Genomic DNA, 21,400 nt, shown 5'->3' with positions numbered 1-21,400 from the left:
TTACCCTGCCCTCTGACCCTAGGGCCCAACCCAAGGAGGCACTCAGGGTTAGGAGGTCTGGGAGAGAAGCAAGTAGGGCCCTCATCTCTTCGCCGCCGAATCTCCGGCGCCGCCCAGCGGGGCAGAGCCAGGCCAGGGCCGCCCGCCCAACCTGGCCAGCTGCCTCTTCAGCCATGGAAGCTGCCGGCAACCCTGCGGCTACGGAGACAGGTGACCGACCCGTGGGACTCTCCGCCTTGCACGCCCCTCCCGCGGGTCTCTGGAGGTTGAGTGGGGCGGCCGACAGCAATCGGCACGCGAATTCGACCTCCCCACCTTCTTAGAGAGGGTTACATGGGGTCTTCCAACCGTCCCCAGAAACACTTGTGCGCCCCAGTGCGTTCCTGGAGTTTGTCTGCTCCACGTCACCAAGCTGCTCTCAGGTCTGGGTGCAGGCCAAAGCCTGGATAGTCTTCCTTTCTTCATTTATAAGGCCCCCTTTTTGGGTGCAGGTGGGCCTTGCGCCCTTTTCCCTCGCAGGTCGTGGACATACGAGGAGTTCCTGGGATGAGAGGGACTGTGCCTCGGAACTTCTCTTGGCTCCCCGAGGACTGTTTTACAGGCAGCAAGCGCTCAATAATGGTATCGGTGGCAGTAAAAGAGCCCACGGCTTTATTTTATTAACTATTTCAGCTTCTCCCCTCTTCCTCCTCCTCCACCTCCGCCCATGAAATGGTGCACTCTCCCTTTAAGACTAAGATGGTGGCTTGCTACGATCGGGACTCCACTTCCGGTGGGGAGGGGGGCGGGACCCCAGCCCGCTCACGCCGGAAGTGGTTTGCGTTTTCAAGATGGCGACTCCCTATGTTACTGACGAGACCGGCGGTGAGTGCGGGAGGCGCGGAGCCGCTTCTCCCCGGGCTCTCGGGGCAGGGGTTCGGACTTGGAAAGGGGTCTGTGCCCCGCCCATCCCGGGGCCCCTCCTTTGCCCCGCCCCCCGGACCGCCTTCCCCATTCATTCTCTCCTGCGGGGTGTCTCCTGCGCCCCCTTCTGGTCTCGTGTTTGGGGGTCTCTGCTTCCGGTCACCCAAACCCTGGGGTCCTTCAGTGCTGGTCCCTGCTTCAGGACCCTCACGGGCCCTTAGCTTTTCTCCAGCAGTTGGAGCACTCATATCTCTTATAGGTTCTTCAGCCTTGGGGACTCCTACACTCTCAGTTCCCTCCAATTCCTGCCCTCCTCCTTTTCCCCTCCCCCATCTCAGCTATACTTGCTTTCTGCCCTACCTCAGTCCCGTTTTCATTATTTTTCTCGAAGCGGTATTTGCTGAAGACCTTCTCGTTTCTACATAGTACTTTTTCCTCTCCCTTATCTTCATCTGTTGGGTCACTGAGGTTTAGAGGTGTGAAGGGAAGAGGACCCTAATATAACTTTCAGCTTGAGTTTTCTCCCTGATGGAGCCACCCTTCGCTATCTTCTCCTGTGATGGTGATAGAAATTGAGGGGTCTAAGGTGGGAAAAGGCAAACAGGAAAGTGTCTAGTGGCTTTTCTCCGAAGCCCTTTGACAAGTGAATAAAACCCACTATTCCTTCTGGCTAGAGAAGAATTTCCAGCCTGGCTAGTCGAGATGTTGAAGTGTCTGCTGTGTATGTGAGGTGTATGTGTTGGAAACGGAGAATCACAGCTTTTATCTTGGTTTTGTCCCTTCCTAATGGCTTCATCTTTAGAAAAATATGCGTAGTAGTAATAGCTACTCAATGATGATCAAATAATATATGTGAAAGCAATTTACAAAATGCTGTGCAAGTGCAAAGTGTTTCTGTTTTTGTAGCCCTCATATGTGTAGTCTGTAGAAGCAACACTGTGCCCGTGCCTTGGTACACACGGTCTGTTTTAAAATGTGCCATTTTGCTTCTTGCTCTGCTGCTTTCCATGTTCCTTACACCTCTTCCACCTGTCTTATGGTACCTGATGACAACCCAGGTTGCTGCTACTCCTCCCCAACCTCACAATTTAAAAGTGGTACTACCTCTTTCCTTCTGTTCTCTACCCAGTAGCTCCTCCATGAATTACCAATTTTTAATGTGTGCTTTGAAAATACTACTTATCTAGTATATTTCTCTTTACTCTTAATCATTTTCTTTACCCTGACTCCGTGAAAATCCAGGTATCACTTCTCACCCTACCTTGCCACTAAAAGCTGTTTCCTGTTTTTAGTGACTATGTGGAAGAGAAGAAGGAATAAACTGCTTTTTTGTTTTCCTTTACTATGTCCAGATCATTGATCTACCACTGTCACTCTAATCCTCATGGAAGGTATTGCCATGCAATTATAGCAGTTTCTGTAAAACTTTAGTGTCATCATTTACTGCCCACAAGGACCCAGACCTATTGCATCATATTTTTTTCTCTCCTCTTTTTCTTGCTGTCATTTTCAGTGTCTCCAGCACCATTGGAATACTCTGATCTCATAGTTCCTCAGCATGAGACGGTCGACTTTGCTTTGTATTTTCAAACCAGTTGCACATCAGAATCACTACAACCTGGATCTCATCTAGGACACCGCTTTTTCTTCAGGTGCTCCCCCTCACTTTAGCCTCCTTATCAGTCACTTATTTCAGTATCTTAAACCCTCAGGATCAGCTTTGTGTCCTCAGGTTCTCTGGTTCTTGACCTTTCCATTTCATTGAATCTGTCAGTACCTTATGGCCTTTGGTGCTGCCCAGCTAGACCTCTGTGACCAGCCCCTTTGATAATATCCTCTTGCTTTCTTTATTCATTTTGATTTTCTATACTAAGCAGGCACTTCTGTTATCTCTAATGATGGCTATGATTAGAGATGTTTTCTTGGCTTCTGCTTCTAGGCCACAGCATGTTGCTAGAGAAAAAGTACAGAAGCTATCAGATTCAATATAACTTAATATAACTTCTGCCAAGATCATGGCTTCTAATCATTCTTTTCTTTTTAAAACAATTTTTTGCTAGGCGCGGTGGCTCACGCCTATAATCCCAGCACTTTGGGAGGCTGAGGTGGGTGGATCAACTGAGGTCAGGAGTTCAAAACCGGCCTGACCAGTATGGTGAAACCCCATCTCTACTATAACTACTAAAATTAGCTGGGTGTGGTGGCGTGGTGGTGTGGGCCTGTCATCTTAGCTACTCGGGAGGTTGAGACAGGAGAATCGCTTGAACCCAGGAGGCAGAGATTGCAGTGAGCTGAGATCGCGCCACTGCACTCCACTCTGGGCGATAGAGCGAGACTCTGTCTCAAAAATAAATAAATAAATAAAAATTTAAATTTATTTTTTATGTTCTTCCATAGCTGTTTTCCCCAAACTTTTCCAGCTCTGTGTGACCATCCCTTTTAATTCTCCTTCTTTTGGCAGATGACTTCATTTTATTTTACTGAAAAATCAAGGCCTATCATTTTTGTTTCCTTTTTCTTCATAGCAAGATTTTGTTTGTTTCTTTCTTTTTTTAAAATGTAGGGATGCAGACTTGCTATGTTGCCCAGGCTGGTTTTGAACTCCTGGCCTCAAGTGATCTTCCCACCTCAGTCTGCCAAAATGTGGGGATTACAGGTGTGAGCCTGCATCTCTCCCCAGATTTCTTGCATGTGAAGAAATTTACTCCTGATACTTCTGTTTCCTTGTTGCCTATTTGTTTCTTAACTCTTTGCAGCCATTATTTCTAGCACTACCCTCTCTAGAGTTGCCTATCCCTTTTTCTAATTGTTTGGTGAATATCTTCACTCTTGGATGTACTGTCATACCTCAAATCTAACCTGACCAAAACCAGTATCACAGTATCAGTTTTTTCATCCCTTTCTGTTAAAGGCACCATTGTTCTAGCCAACCCAAGATAAACTTTTGTGTTGTTTCTTTTTTTTTTTTTGAGACGGAGTCTCACTCTGTCTCCCAGTAGCATGATCTCGGCTCACTGCAACCTCTGCCTCCCTGGTTCAAGCGATTCTTCTGCCTCAGCCTCCTGAGTAGCTGGGATTACAGGCGTGCATCACCACGCCTGACTAATTTTTGTATTTTTAGGAGAGATGGAGTTTCATCATGTTGGTCAGGCTGGTCTCGAACTCCTGACCTCGTGATCCACCCGCCTCGGCCTCCCAAAGTGCTGGGATTACAGGTTTGAGCCATTGCGCCCGACTGTTTCTTTTTTTAATATTCTAACTATACTTGATTTTTTAGAACACTTTTAGATTTATAGAAAAATTGAGTAGATGCTACAGAGATTTCCCATATACCCTATACTCGGTTTCCCCATTACTGTCATCTTATATTAATATGGTACTTTGCTTTTAATTAATGAAGCAATATTGATATTATTAACTAGAATCCATACATCATTTCATTAGTTTTTTTTGAGACAGAGTCTGCTCTGTCACCCAGGCTGGGGTGCACTGGTGCAGTCACCATTTACTGTAGTCTTAACTTCTGGACTCAAGTGATCCTCCCACCTCAAACTTCTGAGTAGCTGGGACTACAGGTACACACCACCACTCCTGACTCATTTTTGTATTTTTTGTAGAGGTACAGTCTTGCTCTGTTGCCCAGTCTGATCTCAAATTCCTGGGCTCAAGTGATCCTCACGCCCTGGCCTCCCAAAGTGCTGGGATTACAGGTGTGAACCACCACACCTGGCTGATTTCCTTAGTTTTTACTTAATTTATTATTTATTTATTTATTTATTTATTTATTTATTTATTATTTTTTTGAGACAGAGCTTTGCTCTTGTCGCCCAGGCTGGAGTAAAATGGGGAGATCTCGGCTCACCATAACCTCTACCTCCCGGGTTCAAGTGATTCTCTTGCCTTAGCCTCCCAGGTAGCTGGGATTACAGGCATGCGCCGCCCTGCCCAGCTAATTTTGTATTTTTAGTAGAGACGGGGTTTCTCCATGTTGGTCAGGCTGGTCTCGAACTCCAGACCTCAGGTAATCTGCCCACCTCAGCCTCCCAAAGTGCTGGGATTACAGGTGTGAGCCACCGTGCCTGGTCTTTTTACCTAATTTTTTTGTTGTTGTTCCAGGATCTTATCCAGGGTACTACATAATATTTAGTTCTCATGTCTCTCTAAGCTCCTCTTGGCTGTGACATTTTCTCAGGCTTTCCTTGTTTTCGATGACCTTGAGTTTTGAGGAGTACTGGTCAGGTATTTTGTAGGATGTCCTTCTATTGGAATTTGTCTGATGTATTTCTCATGATTAGATGTGGGGTATATGTTTTGGGGAGGAAGACCACAGAGGTAAAGTGACATTTTCATCACATCATATCAGGGTACATAGAATCACAGTGATTTTTTACTGTTAATTTTTTTGTTTTTTTTGAGACAGAGTCTTCCCTCTGTTGCCCAGACTGGAATGCGGTGACACTGTCATGGCTCATTGAAGCCTTGACCTCCCAGGCTCAATCGATTCTCCCACCTCAGCCTCCTGAGTATCTAGGATCACAGGCGTGTGCCATCATGCCTGGCTAATTTTTTTTTTTTTTTTTTTTTGGTAAAGATGGGGTCTCACTATGTTGCCCAGGCTGGTCTTGAACTCATGAGCTCAAGGTATTGTCCCCCTTAGGCCTACCAAAATTCTGGGATAACTAGGCATGAGCCACTATGCCCAGCCTGTTAGTATTGACCATGATTATCTGGCAGAGATATTGTTTGTAAGGCTTCACTGTAAAGTTACGCTTTACCCCCTTCCTTTCCATACTGTAGGGAAGTCACTATTCCTAGCCCATGCATGAGGAATAGAGAGTTGTGCCTCCTTAAAAAAAGAGATTAAGGGCTGGGCATGGTGGTATATGCCTGTAATCCCAGCACTTTGGGAGGCTGAGGCTGGAGGATCGCTTGAGGTCATCCTAGGCAACATAGCAAAGACCTCGTATCTACAAAAAGATAAAAAAAAAAAAAAATTGAGCTGAGTAAGATGGCACACACCTGTGGTCCCAGCTGCTCAGGGTGCCTGAGGGGGGAAGATTGTTTGAGCCAGGGAGGTTGAGGCTGCATTGAGCCGTGCTTGTGCCACTGTACTCCAGCCTTGGTGGGAGTGAGACCCTATCTCAAAAAACAATAAAAAAAAACCCCACATTATTTGGCATTCTTCTGCCCAGATTTTTTTCTTTCCCCTTGTTTGTTTATTAATTTATGTATATCAATATGGACTTATAGATGTTTATTTTATATGGTAGGTTATAATCCAATACTATTTTATTTGCTTTATTGCTCAAATGTTCCAGTTTTGAACATTGGGAACCCTTTCTATTTTTTTACTTGGCCCATCTCCCTTTGATATTCGCCATCATTGCAGGTTATGATTTTGTTCTCTGCTCCAGTCCTATGGTCTGCCATTTCTCTAAGAAGCCCTTGTTCTTTTTACTGAAGAATAATGTTAGAAACTAAGATCTGATCACTAGGTGTTTTTATTTGTATGGGAGTATTTTTTTTTTTTAATTTATGGGAGTTTTATTTTTTTATGATTATTTTTATCATCTTTTACTTCTCTCTTGCCCTCCTCACGTATATCATTTATCAAAATATCATTATTTTATTCCTACTGCTGTTACCTTTATCCCATCTTTAGTACTTGTTAGCTATATAACCTTGGGAATCTAAGTCTTAGTTTTCTCATCATTGAAATTGGAATAACTCCTGCAACACAGGATTATTATAAGTATTAAAATTTAAATAAAATAATTTGCATGTTTGGCACATAAAAAGTGTCCAACACATTGTTCTGTAGTTATTACTATTATGTAAGGGTTATTGTATGGGTTAGAAGAAATTACTATATACGGCCAAGTACCAGGCATAGTGTACTTGGGCCATTCTAAGTGCCTGCTAAAATTCTAGTTTCTGTTGTCCTGCAAATATTACTGTGACCTCCTAAACTGGTCATCCTATTTTCAGTCTCTCTCTTGTTTCATTTCTTCTGATACACTGCTACCAGATGACTGCTCCTTAAGTACAAATTTAGTTGCGTAATTTTTGTTCAATATTAATTCATCAACCCAGAGTCTGCTGTTATATTTGGCATATATCTTTCTAAACTGTTTTAAACATAGCAGAATCAGATGGTATATACATTTTTATATCTTGCCTTTTCATTTAGCCTTATGAGGTAAATGTTTTTCCTTGCTATTAAAAACTCTGTAAACATCTTTTAAAATACTGGCAGAGTGTTTTATAGTTTGGGCATGCACCTTATCTTACCTTTCTTCTGTTATTGGACCTGTAGATTGTTTTCAGAATTTTTTTTTTTTTTTTTTTTTGAGACGGAGTCTCGCTCTGTCACCCAGGCTGGAGTGCGGTGGTGCAATCTCAGCTCACTACAAGCTCCACCTCCTGGGTTCACACCATTCTCCTGCCTCAGCCTCCCCGAGTAACTGGTACTACAGGCGCGCGCAACCGCACCCAGCTAATTTTTTGTATTTTTAGTAGAGATAGGGTTTCACCGTGTTAGCCAGGATGGTCTCGACCTCCTGACCTCGTGATCCGGCCACCTTGGCCTCCCAAAGTGCTGGGATTACAGGCGTAAGCCACCGTGCCTGGCCCATAGTGTTCTTATAATAAAAATTCTGGGCCGGGTGTGGTGGCTCACGCCTGTAATCCCAGCACTTTGGGAGGCCGAGGTGGGCAGATCACGAGGTCAGGAGATCGAGACCATCCTGACTAACACAGTGAAACCTCGTCTCTACTAAAAATACAAAAAAATAGCTAGGTGTGGTGGCGGGCGCCTGTAGTCCCAGCTACTTGGGAGGCTGAGGCAGGAGAATGGCATGAACCGGGGAGGCAGAGTTTGTAGTGAGCTGAGATAGCGCCACTGCACTTCAGCCTGGGGACAGAGTGAGACTCCGTCTCAAAAAAAAAAAAAAAAAAAGAACACTATGAATGTTTTTGTGCATGCATCTTTGTCTGCACTTAGGGTTATTTTCTTTTTCCTTTCTTTTTTTTTGAGATGGAGTCTCACTCTGTCACCAGGCTGGAGTGCAGTGGTGTGATCTCTGCTCACTATAATCTCCACCTCCTGGGTTCAAGTGATTCTCCTGCCTCAGCCTCCTGAGTAGCTGGAATTACAGGTGTGCACCCCCACACCCGGCTAATTTCTGTATTTTTAGTAGAGATGGGGTTTTACCATGTTGTCTAGGCTGATCTTGAACTCCTAGCCTCAAAGGATCGCCCATCTCGGCGATCCAAAATGCTAGAACTACAGGCATGAGCCACCGTGCTTGGCCTGATTTTTTAAATTATCTGTAAGATGAGGTCAGGCTGTGTTTCCCAGGCTGGTCTCCAACTCCTGGGCTCAAGCGATCCTCTCGCCTCGGCCTTCTGAAGTGTTGGGATTATAGGCATGAGCAACTAGTTTTTCTTTTCCTTTTTTTTTTTTTTTTTTTTTTTTTAAAGAGACAAGGTCCTGCTCTGTTGCCCAGGTTAGAGTGCAGTGGCACAGTCATACCTTGCTGTAGTCTCAACTGTTGGGGTCACGCAATTCTCCTGCCTCCGCCTCCTGAGTAGCTAGTACTAGCACTACAGGCATACGCCACCATGCCCGGCTAATTTTTGAATTTTTTTTTAGAGCTATGCTGCCCAGACTGTTCTCAAACTCCTTTTCACAAGCAGTCCTCCCACCTTGGCCTTCCAAAGCGGTGGGATTACAGGCATGAGCCACTGCACCCAGCCTAGTTTTTCTTTTATCTTTTTCTTTTTTTTTTTTTTTGAGACAGAGTCTTTCTCTGTCTCCAGTCGCTCAGACTGGAGTGCAATGACGCCATCTCTGCTCTGCCAACCGGGCTCAAGCTATTCTCCTGCCTCAGCCTCCCAAATAGATGGGATTATAGGCACGTACCACCATACCCAGCTATTTTTTTGTATTTTTAGTTAGAGACGGGGTTTCACTGTGTTGGCCAGGCTGGTCTCGAACTCCTGACCTCAGGTGATCTGCCCTTGGCCTCCCAAAGTGCTGGGATTACAGGCGTAAGCCACCACGCCTGGCCCCCAGCCTAGTTTTTCTAAGCACATATGCATATATAACATAATGTAAAGTGATATATTTGGAATTGTACTGTTAAGATTGGCTGTTATTTTCCAAAATATGAATCTTTGAAACACCTAGTAGTCCTCTGAGATGTGACACAAAATAAATAACTAAAATAGAGCTGAGAGCGGTGGCTCACGCCTGTGATCTCAACACTTTGGGAGGCCGAGGCGGGTGGATTGCTTGAGCCCAGGAATTCAAGACCAGCCTGGGCAACATGGCAAAACCTCGTCTCTACTAAAAATACAAAAAATTAACTGGGTGTGGTGACACACACACTCCTGTAGTCCCAGCTACTTGGGAGACTGAGGTGGGAGGAATTGCTTGAGCCTGAGAGGTGGAGACTGCAGTGAGTCAAGGTCTGGCTACTGCACTCCAGCCTGGGTGACAGTGACCTCTCAAAGATAAATAAAATACAAATAATGTTTCTGTGCACAAATTTTGGGAAACCCTGTAAACCATATTCGCATCTTGCATATTCACCTGAGTAAGAACGTAGTAACTTATTTAAGCCTTGCTGTTAAAAAAAAAAAAACACACAAAATCTTTTCTTGTGTTTAACCCAGAATTTCCCAAACTTATTTAACAATGTTTAGGGATAATCCCTGTTTAATATCTTATGGGAGTAGTATTTTACATAGCAAAAGCTTTGGGAAATGTGATGAAATGATAGGACTACCTTTTTTATTTTTATTTATTTATTTATTTATTTATTTTTGAGACGGAGTCTCGCTCGTTGCCCAGGCTGGAGTGCAGTGGCGCAATCTCGGCTCACTGCAAGCTCCGCCTCCCGGGTTCACGCCATTCTCCTGCCTCAGCCTACCGAGCAGTTGGGACTACAGGCGACTGCCATCATGCCCAGCTAATTTTTTGTATCTTTTTTAGAGAGACGGGGTTTCACCATGTTAGTCAGGATGGTCTCGATCTCCTGACCTTGTGATCTGCTCGTGTCGGCCTCGCAAAGTGCTGAGATTACAGGTGTGAGCCACCGCGCCCGGCTATTTTTATTTTTTTGAGATGGAGTCTTGCTCTGTTGCCCAGGCTGGAGTGCAGTGGCACAATCTCGTCTCAGTGCAACCTCTGCCTCCTGGGTTCAAGCGATTTTCCTGCCTCAGCCTCCCAAGTAGCTGGGACTACAGGCACCTGCCACCACGCCCAGCTAATTTTTATATTTTTGGTAGAGACGGGATTTCACTATGTTGGCCAGGCTGGTCTCAAACTCCTGACCTCAGGTGATCCATCTGCCTTGGCCTCCCAGTGCTGAGATTACAGGTGTAAACCACCATGCCCAGCCTAATTTTTAAATTTTTTTATAGAGATGGAGGTCTTACCATCTTACCCAGGATGGTCTTGAACTCAGCTCAAATGATCCTCCTACCTCTGCCTCCCAATGTGCTGTGATTACAGGCGTGAGCCACCATGCCTGGTCTATTTGTTTATTTCAATTCAATTTTCATTTTAGATTTAGAAAATGTGCAGGTTTGTTACATGGGTATAATTGTGTGATGCTGAGGTTTGGGGTACGAGTGATCCCATCACCCAGATAGTGAGCATAGTACCCAATAGTTAGCTTTTTTTTTTTTTTTTTGAGATGGAGTCTTGCTCTGTTGCCCAGGCTGGAGTTCAGTGGTGTGATCTTGGCTCACTACAACCTCTGTCTCCCGGGTTGAAGTGATTCTCCTGCCTCAGCATCCTGAATAGCTGGGATTACAGGCACACACCACCACGACTGGCTAAGTTTTGTATTTAGTTGAGTTGGGGTTTCACTGTGTTGGCCAGGCTGGTCTCCAACTCCTGCCTCAGGTGATCCGTCTAGCTTGGCCTCCCAAAGTGCTGGGATTACAGGCGTGAGCCACTGCGCCTGGCCCCAGTAGATAGTTTTTAAACCCGTGCCAGCCTCTACTAGTCCCCAATGTCCGTTGTTGCCATCTTTATGTCTGTGAGTACCCAGTGTTTAGCTCCTACTTATAAGTGAGAAAATGCAGTATTTGGTTTTCTGTTCCTGTGTTAATTTGCTTAGGATAATGGCCTTCAGCTGCATCCATGTTGCTACAAAGGACATGATTTTGTTTTTTATGGCTGTGACAAACTACTTTTTATTTAATTAATTTTATTTTTAATTTTTTTCAAGTTGCAGTCTCACTCTTGTTGCCCAGGCTGGAGTGCAGTGGTGCGATCTCGGCTCACTGCAACCTCCGTCTCCTGGGTTTAAGTGATTCTCCTGCCTCAGCCTCCCAAGTACCTGGGATTATAGGCACCTGCCACCACGCCCGGCTAATTTTTTTTATTTTTAGTGGAGATGGGCTTTCACCATTTTGGCCATGCCTGTCTCGAGCTCCTGACCTCAGGTGATCCACCCATCTTGGCCTCCCAAAGTACTGGATTGCAGGTGTGGTGAGCCACTGTGCGCAGCCGACAAACTACTTTTTAAATTTTTTTTATTTTTGAGACAGAGTCTCACTCTGTTGCCCAGGCTAGAGTACAGTGGTATGATTGCAGTTTACTGCAGACTTGACCTCCTGGGTTGAAGTGATTCTCCCAGCTTAGCCTCCCAAGTAACTGGGATTACACGTGTGCACAACATGCCCAGCTAATTTTTGTAAAGAAGAGATTTCGCCATGTTGCCCAGGCCGGTCTTAAACTCCTGGACGCAAGCGATCTGCCTGCCTCAGCCTCCCATAGTGTTGGGATTACAGGCATGAGCCACTATGCCCAACCTCAGACTACTTTTTATTTTTTATTTTTATTTTTTTTGAGACCGACTTTCGCTGTTGTTGCCCAGGCTGTGGAGTGCAATGGCCTGACCTCGGCTAACCGCAACATCCATCTCCCAGGTTCAAGCGATTCTTCTGCCTCAGCCTCCCGAGTAGCTGGGATTACAGGCATGTGCCACCACACCTGGCTAATTTTTGTATTTTTAGTAGAGACGGGGGTTTCTCCATGTTGGTCAGGCTGGTCTTGAACTCCTGACCTCAGGTAATCTGCCCACCTTGGCCTCCCAAAGTGCTGGGATTACAAGCGTGAGCCACGGTGCCTGGCTGACTACCTTTTTTTTTTTTTTTTTTGAGACTGAGTCTCGCTCGGTTGCCCAGGCTGGAGTGCAGTAGCATGATCTTGGCTCACTGCAAGCTCTGCTTCCCAGGTTCATGCCATTCTCCTGCCTCAGTCTCCCGAGTAACTGGGACTACAGGCGCCCACCACCACACGCAGCTAATTTTTTGTATTTTTAGTAGAGACAGGGTTTCACCATATTAGCCGGGATGGTCTCGATCTCCTGAGCTCGTGATCCACCCACCTTGGCCTCCCAAAGTGCTGGGATTACAGGCGTGAGCCACCGGGCCTGGCCTACTTTTTTTTTGTTTTTTTTTTTTGTTTGTTTTTTTTTGAGACGGAGTCTTGCTGTGTCGCCCGGGCTGGAGTGCAGTGGCCGGATCTCAGCTCACTGCAAGCTCCGCCTCCCGGGTTTATGCCATTCTCCTGCCTCAGCCTCTGGAGTAGCTGTGACTACAGGCGCCCACCACCTCGCCCGGCTATTTTTTTGTATTTTTTAGTAGAGACGGGGTTTCACCGTGTTAGCCAGGATGGACTCGATCTCCTGACCTCGTGATCCGCCTGTCTCGGCCTCCCAAAGTGCTGGGATTACAGGCTTGAGCCACCGCGCCCGGCCCTGGCCTACTTTTAAATATGGTATTATCACATGCCGTGTTTTTACCTATACCCTCTAGTGAAACTGGGCTGTATAACTGATGTGGAACAGCAGTGCAATGATGTGTAAGCTTTGGCATCAGACTTGAGTTCAGGTTACAGGTATATGCTACCTTTGGAATCTTGACCATGTCTTTTTTTTTTTGAGATGGAGTCTTACTCTGTCACCCAGGCTAGAGTCCAGTGGCATGGTTTCAGCTCACTGCAACCTCCGCCTCCTGACTTCAAGCGATTTTCCTGCCTCAGCCTCCCGAGTAGCTGGTATTACAAGCATGCACCACCACGTCTGGCTAATTTTTGTAGTTTTAGTAGATATGGGGCTTTGCTATATTGGCCAGGCTGGTCTCGAACTCCTGACCTCAGGTGATCCACCTGCCTTGGTCTCCCAGAGTGCTGGGATTACAGGCGTGAGCCAGTACACCAAGCCTTGACTATGTCTTTAACCTCTTGAAGACTGTTTCCTTGGCTGTAAATGATAATATCTATCTATCGTTTATATTTAACAGGATAATGTATACAAAGTTCCTCCTGTAATGTAGTTACTTATTAATAAATACTCTTTACTAATCATTCTTAAATACTGAGTTTTCCACTGCTAGGATTTTGCTTTTGTTGTTCCTCTTATCCCCTTTCCCTTTTCTCTGCCTGCAGAAATACTGGCTGCTGATTTGTTGTTATCATTAATTATTACTACTTTCTAGTCTTTAGTGTCAAATGAGGTTTTCCTGATTATCTCCTGTCATCTCTTAGGATACTTTTGACACTCTTTTGTCTTAAACTTTGCTTGCCTAATTTGCCCACCTCCTCCTTACTTAGTCTGTAAATTTTTTGAAAATTGGGACCATCTTACTCACCTTGATAACCCTATTAGCACTTATGGTACTTTTCTTCTAGGAGGCTTTTTTTTTTTTTAAAGATGAAGTCTTGCTCTGTCTCCCAGACTGGAGTGCAATGGCACGATCTTGGCTCACTGCAACCTGTGCCTCCCGGGATCAAGTGATTCTCCTGTTTCAGCCTTCTGAGTAGCTGGGATTACAGGTGTGTGCCACCATGCCCAGCTAGGAGGCTTTTAGTGTTTATTGTGTTTAATTTGTAATCTGGCCTCTTTACCACCATGCCTTTGTGAGGTTGTATTTGCGGAGATAACCAGGGATTTCTAAAATGCCAAAACCAGAACCTTTTTTTCAGTTCTTTCCTTGATTTCTCCGCAGTATTTAATACTGTTAATCACCTACCTTTACTTTTATTGATTTATTTATTTTTTTAGACGGAGTCTCAGTCTGTCGCCCAGGCTGGAATGCAGTGGTGCGATCTCGACTCACTGCAACCTCCGCCTCCTGGGTTCACACCATTCTCCTGCCTCAGCCTCCCGAGTAGCTGGGACTATAGGCGCATGCCTCCATGCCCGGCTGATTTTTTCTATTTTTAGTAGAGACGGGGTTTCATCGTGTTAGCCAGGATGGTCTCCATCTTCTGACCTCGTGATTCACCTGCCTCGGCCTCCCAAAGTGTTGGGATTACAGGCGTGAGCCACCGCGCCCAGCCATCACCTACCTTTACTTAAAACTTTTGGTCTCCATGGCTTAGCATGTCCTGGTCTTCCTTTCCTATGAATCATTTCCTGTTGTTGCTGTCACCTTTTCCTCCTTCAGGGAAATGATTATGACCATTATTTCAGGGTCATTCCTCCAGCTCTAATCTCTTTGTTATATTTTCTCTGTGTTGGAAACCACATCCAGGTCTTATTTTGACCCTGAGATCATCCGCAGGCTGAGACCTGTGACTTAGATCTCTTTTCTTATTTGAAGCAGGTCTCATACCTTGAACAACCATGTCCCTACCTCCTTGGAGTTCCTCCATGCCTTGCTATGTTGTCTTTTCACTGTCTACCTGCAACCCCTGGAAACAAGGACCTTTCAGTGTAAGGGTTTTTATTGCTGACAGACTTAAGGAAACAGATTGAGAATTAAAAAACGGCAGATGTGAGAAAATGACAAAGCTTAAAAAGATTCTTATAGTAGCAATCCCCAATCTCTAGTTTTTGACTCTGCAAGATATTATCTGAAAGTCCTGATATTCTGCCCTTGGTTTTTATTTCTAGGGGTGGGAACTGCCAAACCTCTCCCTTCTTTTTGACTTCACCCTTGGATACCATCAAGGCCAGAGGATGGAACCAAGATAACATAAAATAGGTGCTCCTTTGTGATAATGGGCTATTTGTATCTCTGAGGGCTTCCACACAGGATGGCCATTCAAGAAGCTTCTGCTCTGCCTTTTATTGCAGTCTATCTTTTGTCCTCCTAAACCTTCCGCTATAATCTCTGTGCAATCAACTTAAATATATGTTTCTAGTATTGTCCCTTTCTCCCAAATTCCATGTAAAATACTTGTCTAGAATTGAATTGTTGTTTCCACAAAGTTGTTTTCCCCTATGGACTTTGTTTATATCAGTAGTTTTTATTTTCCCAATTTTCCAAATTCAAGAGTGATATTATAAATAGTTGTATTCTTGTTTGTTATCTTTTTCACTAGAATGTATACTATAAAAAGGCAAGAACCTTGCTTGCTTTATTCATTGTTGTATCCCTAGTTTCTGTTACAGTGTCTGGCACAAGAGTAAGTGCTCAATAAAAATTTAAAATCCATGTGTGAATAAATGTGATTACCATGTGCCCTGTGGTATACTGAGAAAAATAAGAATACATGTGAAAAGCATGAGATTAAATCCACAGTGTCACTGTTTTGATTGTTTCCTCTCTAATTCACATCTTGGTAAGTCTTTGGATCCTGTTGATTTAATCTTCACAATGAATTTCTCTTTCATTTTCCTTTCAATACCTGTAGAAACCATCGAAGTCAAGTCTTCTCACATTGCAGCTGTTGCTTTCATTTTCTCTACCTTTAGTTTATGGTACACATTTTTCAGTTTAATCTTAAAGAATTGCTTTGAACAGATCACCTGTACTCCCTTATTGGCCATCAGTATTCTACAGCTTAAGGCTTCAGTCCAAACCCAGTGGAGGTTGGAGACCTTTCATAGTTTCACTAATTTACCCTGAGTCTCTTTTCACATATGCTTTTTGCCCAGAACATTCTGGATTCTTGGCTCTTCCCTAATGAGATACATTAATTTACTCATTAATTCAGTCCGTATTTACTGTCTTGTGTGGGCCAGGCTCTTTGCTACGAAGTTCAGACAGTTTCTGCTTTCCAACAAGCAAATAATTATGTCAAGCATTAGAGCATGATAAAAGCTAAAACAGGTGCTGTGAGTGCAAGTTTTAACCTGGCTTGGCATAAGGAAGTCAGGAAGGCTGCCTTGAGTTGATACTTGAATTTGACCTTAAAGACCAGTGGGAATGAACTTAAGATAAGCAAATATAGTCTATTCCAGGCCAGAGGAAGCAAAAGCAAAAAGGCACAGAGAATAGAGACATGGGTCAGGTTGAGATTTGTGAATATTTCAGTTTCTTTCTTTCTTTTTTTTTTTTTTGAGACAGAGTTTTGCTTTTGTTGCCCAGGCTGGAGTGCAGTGGCGTGATCTTGGCTCACTGCAACCTCCGCCTCCCGGGTTCCAGTGATTCTCCTGCCTCAGGCTCCCAAGTAGCTGGGATTACAGGTGCTCGCCACAACGCCCTGCTAATTTTTGTATTTTTAGTAGAGATGGGGTTTCTCCATGTTGGCCAGGCTGGTCTCGAATTCCTGACCTCAGGTGATCTGCCTCTACCTCCCAAAGTGCTGGGATTACATATGGGAGCCACTGTGCCCAGCCAAATATTTGTTTCTAGAGGAAAGAGTATGGTGGATTTATGCTAACAGACTGAAAACTAGCAAGAGGTAAATCAAGAAGGCCTTTTTTTTTTTTTTATTCTTGAGGCGGAGTTTCGCTCCTATTGCCCAGGCTGGAGTGCAATGGCGCGATCTTGGCTCACTGCAGCCTCTGCCTCCCAACTTCAAGCAATTCTCCTGCCTTAGCTTCCCAAGTAGCTGGGATTACAGGCATGAGCCAGTGCGTCTGGCCTAATGGAAATTTTTAACAGAAAAGTTATCACCCCAATAGAATTTTCATTATTGCATGTTCTTTTCTTTTTTAATTTTTTGAGATGGAGTCTCGCTCTCTCACCCAGGCTGGAGTGCAGTGGCGTGATCTTGGTTCACTGCAGCCTCCACTTCCCAGACTCAAGTGATTGTCCCACCTTAGCCTCCCGAGTAGCTGGGACTACAGGCATGCGCCACCATGCTCAGCTAATTTTTTTGTATTTTTGTAGAGACAGGGTTTCACTATGTTGGCCGGGCTGGTCTCAAATTCCTGATCTTAGGTGACCCACCTGCCTTGGCTTCCCAAAGTGTTGGCGTTACAGGCATGAGCCACTGTGCTCTGCCTTGCACATTATTTTCGAACAAGTTTTTAAAATAGAGATGGGGTCTCAATATGTTGTCCAAGACTCAATTGGTCCTCTCACATGAGGACTAAGCTCTGATTTTTTTTGCCTTGCCGAAATTCCTATCTAAGGGGTGTAGGGAGTCATGCCCTACAAACCATAAGTTCTCATCTGATGCGTTTCATTTAACCTTGTATCTCCCCTCCCCTCCCCTCCCCTCCCCTCCCCTCCCTTTCTCTTTTCTTGATGGAGTTTCACTCTTGTCACCCAGGCTGGAGTGCAATGGCACGATCTCGGCTCACTGCAATCTCTGCCTCCTGGGATCAAGTGATTCTCCTGCCTCAGCCTCCGGAGTAGCTGGGATTACAGGCGCCCGCCACCACTCCCAGCTAATTTTTGTATTTTTACTGGAGACGGGGTTTCACCATGTTGACCAGGCTGGTTTTAAACTCCTGACCTCGGGTGATCCACCCACCTGGGCCTCCCAAAGTGCTGTGATTACAAGCGTGAGTCACTGCACCTGGCCTCGTTACTTACTTTTTCAATCTGACTCTGACGTAACAAGAAAATAAAAATATTTTACCCCAAAACATGTTTCTTGCCATATCTTAAAATGGCCCTGCAAAGCCGACCTTTGTGGGGGAAACGGCATCTGTAAAAAATCTCTATTAACAGGCCAGACTCAGTCACTCACACCTGTAATCTCAGCACTTTGGGAGGCCGAGGCGGGTGGATCACATGAGGTCAGGAGTTCAAGACCAGCTTGGCCAACATGGCGAAACCCTGTCTCTACTAAAAAAGTAGAAAAATTAGCTGGACATGGTGGCACGCATCTGTAATCCCAGCTACTCAGGAGGCTGAGGCAGGAGAATCGCTTGAACCTGGGAGGTGGAGGTTGCAGTGAGCTGAGATGGTGCCACTGCACTCCAGCCTGGGCTACAAGAGCAAAGCTCCGTCTCAAAAAAATAAAATTCTGTATTAACATAGCTAGATCTGTTTCTTTCAGGCCCTCCCAATGCTGAAGAGATTAAAAGTCTAGCACCTTTTAAAGAACTGAATAGGAAACATTTGTCATCTGTTGTCTCTAAGGGTAGCCACTATAAGGCTTCAAAGGAACCTTGGTCTTCACAATCTTTTATCTGAACCTGAGCCTTTCTATTGATCCCAGGCCTTTAGACAAACTCAACCAATTGTCAATCAGAAATGTTTAAATTTACCTATAGCCTGGAAGCCCCCCACTTTGAGTTGTCCCACCTTTCTGAACCAAACCCAATATATTTCTTAAATATAGTTGAGTGATGTCTCATGCCTTCCTAAAATATATAAAACCAGGCGCGGTGGCTCAGGCCTGTAATCCCAACACTTTGGGAGGCTGAGGTGGGTGGATCACCTGAGGTCAGGAGTTTGAGACCAGCCTGGCCAACATGGCGAAACCCTGTCTCTACTAAAAATACAAAAAATTAGCCAGGCGTGGTGGTGGGTGCCTGTAGTCCCAGCTACTCGGGAGACTGAGGCAGGAGAATCGCTTGAACCTGGGAGGCGGAGGTTGCAGTGAGCCAAGATCATGCCACTATACTCCGGCCTGGGCAACAGGGTGAGACCATGTCAAAAAACAAAAACAATCATTAGCCAGGTGTGGTGATGCGCTGTAGTCCCAGCTACTCGCCAGGCTGAGGCAGGAGAATCTCTTTAACCCGGGAGGCAGAGGTTGCAGTGTGCCAAGATCGGGCCACCGCACTCCAGCCTGAGAGACAAAGTGAGATTCCGTTTCAAAAAAAAAAAAAAAAAAAAAATGTATATAAGACCAAGCTGTACCCCAAGCACCTAGGGCACATGTTCTCAGGACCTCCTGAGGTCAGTGTCACAGGCCATGGTCACTCATACATATTTGGCTCAGAATCTCTAAAAATATTTTACAGAGTTTGACTACTTTCCTCAACACAGGTCAGCCTCCTGAGTAGCTGGTACCACAGGTACATGCCACCAACCATACCCAGCTAATTTTTGTATAGTTCGTAAAGACGGGAGTCTCCCTATGTTGCTCAGGCTGGTCTTGAATGCCTGGGCTCAAGGGATCCTCCCATCTTGGCCTCCCAAAGTGCTGGGATTACAGGCATGAGCCACTGTGCCTGACCTTTCACTATTTATTGATAATGCCATAATATTCATATGATTATCTCTTTCCTTTCTTTTTTGTTTTTGTTTTTATTTTTTCCTACTGTAACTATTTATGGTAAATTACTGACATTGAGATTACTAAAATAAAAAGTGTATTGAATTATCTTTGATTTCTAACCCTCTTACTCCTTCCCTAGTCACTGAATTACCAAGTGTTGTTGATTCTTTAATAATGTATCTGCCCTTAGTCTCTTACTTTCCAATGCCCCTGTTTCAGCCAATTCTGTCCCTTCATGCCAGGATTATCGCAATATTTTTTCCCTAACTAGTTTCCACAGTCTCTGGTGTGTTTTTTTTTCCAAATCACCCTTTTATTATGCTAGATTAAATACTCTAAAACACTGCTTTGTATAAAGGATTCATTCATTTATTCAAAGCCCTAAGACAATACTTCGCATAAAGGATTCGTTCATTTGACAAATATTTGTTGAGTGCATGCCATGTGCCAGATATTAAATTCTTTAACTGGTATTCAAGGTCTGAACATTCCAGCTCAGCCTGACTGGTCTGTTTGTCGTTGCCTGAAAATGCTATCTGCCTTCCCATGCGTGAGTTTTTGTTTGAGAACAAACTGTTTCTAATCTACTCTGTCTCCCTTTTTGTTTAGTTTGACTCTTCCTTCAAAGCCCAGCTCTAGTCTCAGTCCTCCCTCCAGGAAGCCTCCCAGTTTTTTTTTTCTTTGGTTTTTATTCTTGTCACAGCTGGGCAAAAATATCCTTAGTAGTTCTCTTTTACTCACCCAATAAAGTCCAAAGTTCTTGACCTTGTTTTTAAGGCTTTCTGTGATTACCCCATTTTTCATTTCCAGGCTTCCTATTCCCTGACATGAACTGTCTCATTCACCTGAACCTCTCTACTTTCTGTTCCCTACTCACGTGCATTCCCACATCCATGCCTCTCTTTGCTCAAGTTTGAGCCCCTTTGCTCATGATTTTTCTTTCTTCCATCCCCTCCACCAGTCAAATCACTCATTGCCTTTAACAACTTTTTTTTTTTTTTTTTTTTTTTTGGAGACAGAGTCTTGCTCTGTCACCCAGGCTGGAGTGTGATGGTACAGTCTTGGCTCGCTGCAGCCTCCACCTCCTCAGCTCAAGTGATTCTCCTGCCTCAGCCTCTGGAGTAGCTGGGATTACTGATGCCCAGCCACCATGCCTGGCTATTTTTTGTATTTTAGTAGAGACAGTGTTGGCCAGGCTGGTCTCGAGCTCCTGACCTCAGGTGATCGCCTGCCTCCGCCTCCCGAAGTGCTAGGAGTACAGGAGTGAGCCACTGCGCTTAGACTTTTTTGTTTTAATATATTAATGAAATTTGCATTTTGAGCAAAAAACCAATTAATGTAAAAATATATAATTCATGTAGGAGGCCAAGTCTTTTTTTTCCTTTTCTTTTTTTTTTTTTTTTTTGAGAAACATTCTCACTCTGTTGCCCGAGCTGGAGTGCAGTGGCACGATATCGGCTCACTGCAGCCTCCACCTCCTGGGCTCAAGCAGTTCTTGTGCCTCAGCGTCCCCAGTAGCTGGGATTACAAATGTGCCACCACACCCAGCTGATTTTTTTATTTTTATTTATTTTACTTGTTTTTACTTTTTGAGATGGAGTCTTTCTCTGTCACCCAGATTGGAGTGCAGCGGTGCGATCTCTGCTCACTGCAACCTCTGCCTCCCGGGTTCAAGCGATTCTCCTGCCAAGTAGCTGGGATTACAGGTGCCTGCCACCACGCCTGGCTATTTTTTGTATTTTTGTAGAGACGGGGTTTCACCATGTTGGCCAGGCTGGTCTCGAACCCCTGATCTCAAGTAATCCACCCGCCTCGGCCTCCCACAGTGCTGGGATTACAGGCATGAGCCACCATGCCCACCCTAATTTTTTTATTTTTTTTGAGACGGAGTCTCGCTCTGTCACCCAGGCTTGAGTGCAATGGCATGATCTCAACTCACTGCAACCCTGCTTCCCAGGTTCAAGCAATTCTCGTGCCTCAGCCTCCAAGTAGCTGAGACTACAGGCACCTGCCACCACACCCAGCTAATTTTTGTGTTTTTAATGGAGATGGGGTTTCACCATGTTGGCCAGGCTGGTCTCGAACTCCTGATCTTAAGTGATCCACCTGCCTCCAGCTTCC

At 44.8% G+C, this 21,400-nt stretch overlaps 1 protein-coding gene across 1 annotated transcript in view; it reads left to right on the top strand.

Moving 5' to 3' along the window:
- The first annotated feature begins 469 nt into the window (after positions 1 to 469).
- Positions 470 to 21,400, top strand: part of PYM1 (PYM homolog 1, exon junction complex associated factor) — a 24,274-nt gene continuing 3,343 nt past the window's right edge. The window contains 1 exon segment of the mRNA XM_008003580.3: positions 470 to 864. Coding sequence (XP_008001771.1) covers positions 831 to 864 — 34 coding nt within the window. The 5' untranslated portion in view covers positions 470 to 830.

This window comes from Chlorocebus sabaeus, chromosome 11 (assembly GCF_047675955.1).
Source record: "Chlorocebus sabaeus isolate Y175 chromosome 11, mChlSab1.0.hap1, whole genome shotgun sequence".
Classification (NCBI taxonomy): domain Eukaryota; kingdom Metazoa; phylum Chordata; class Mammalia; order Primates; family Cercopithecidae; genus Chlorocebus; species Chlorocebus sabaeus.
This window is presented reverse-complemented; position numbering and strand designations above follow the sequence as displayed.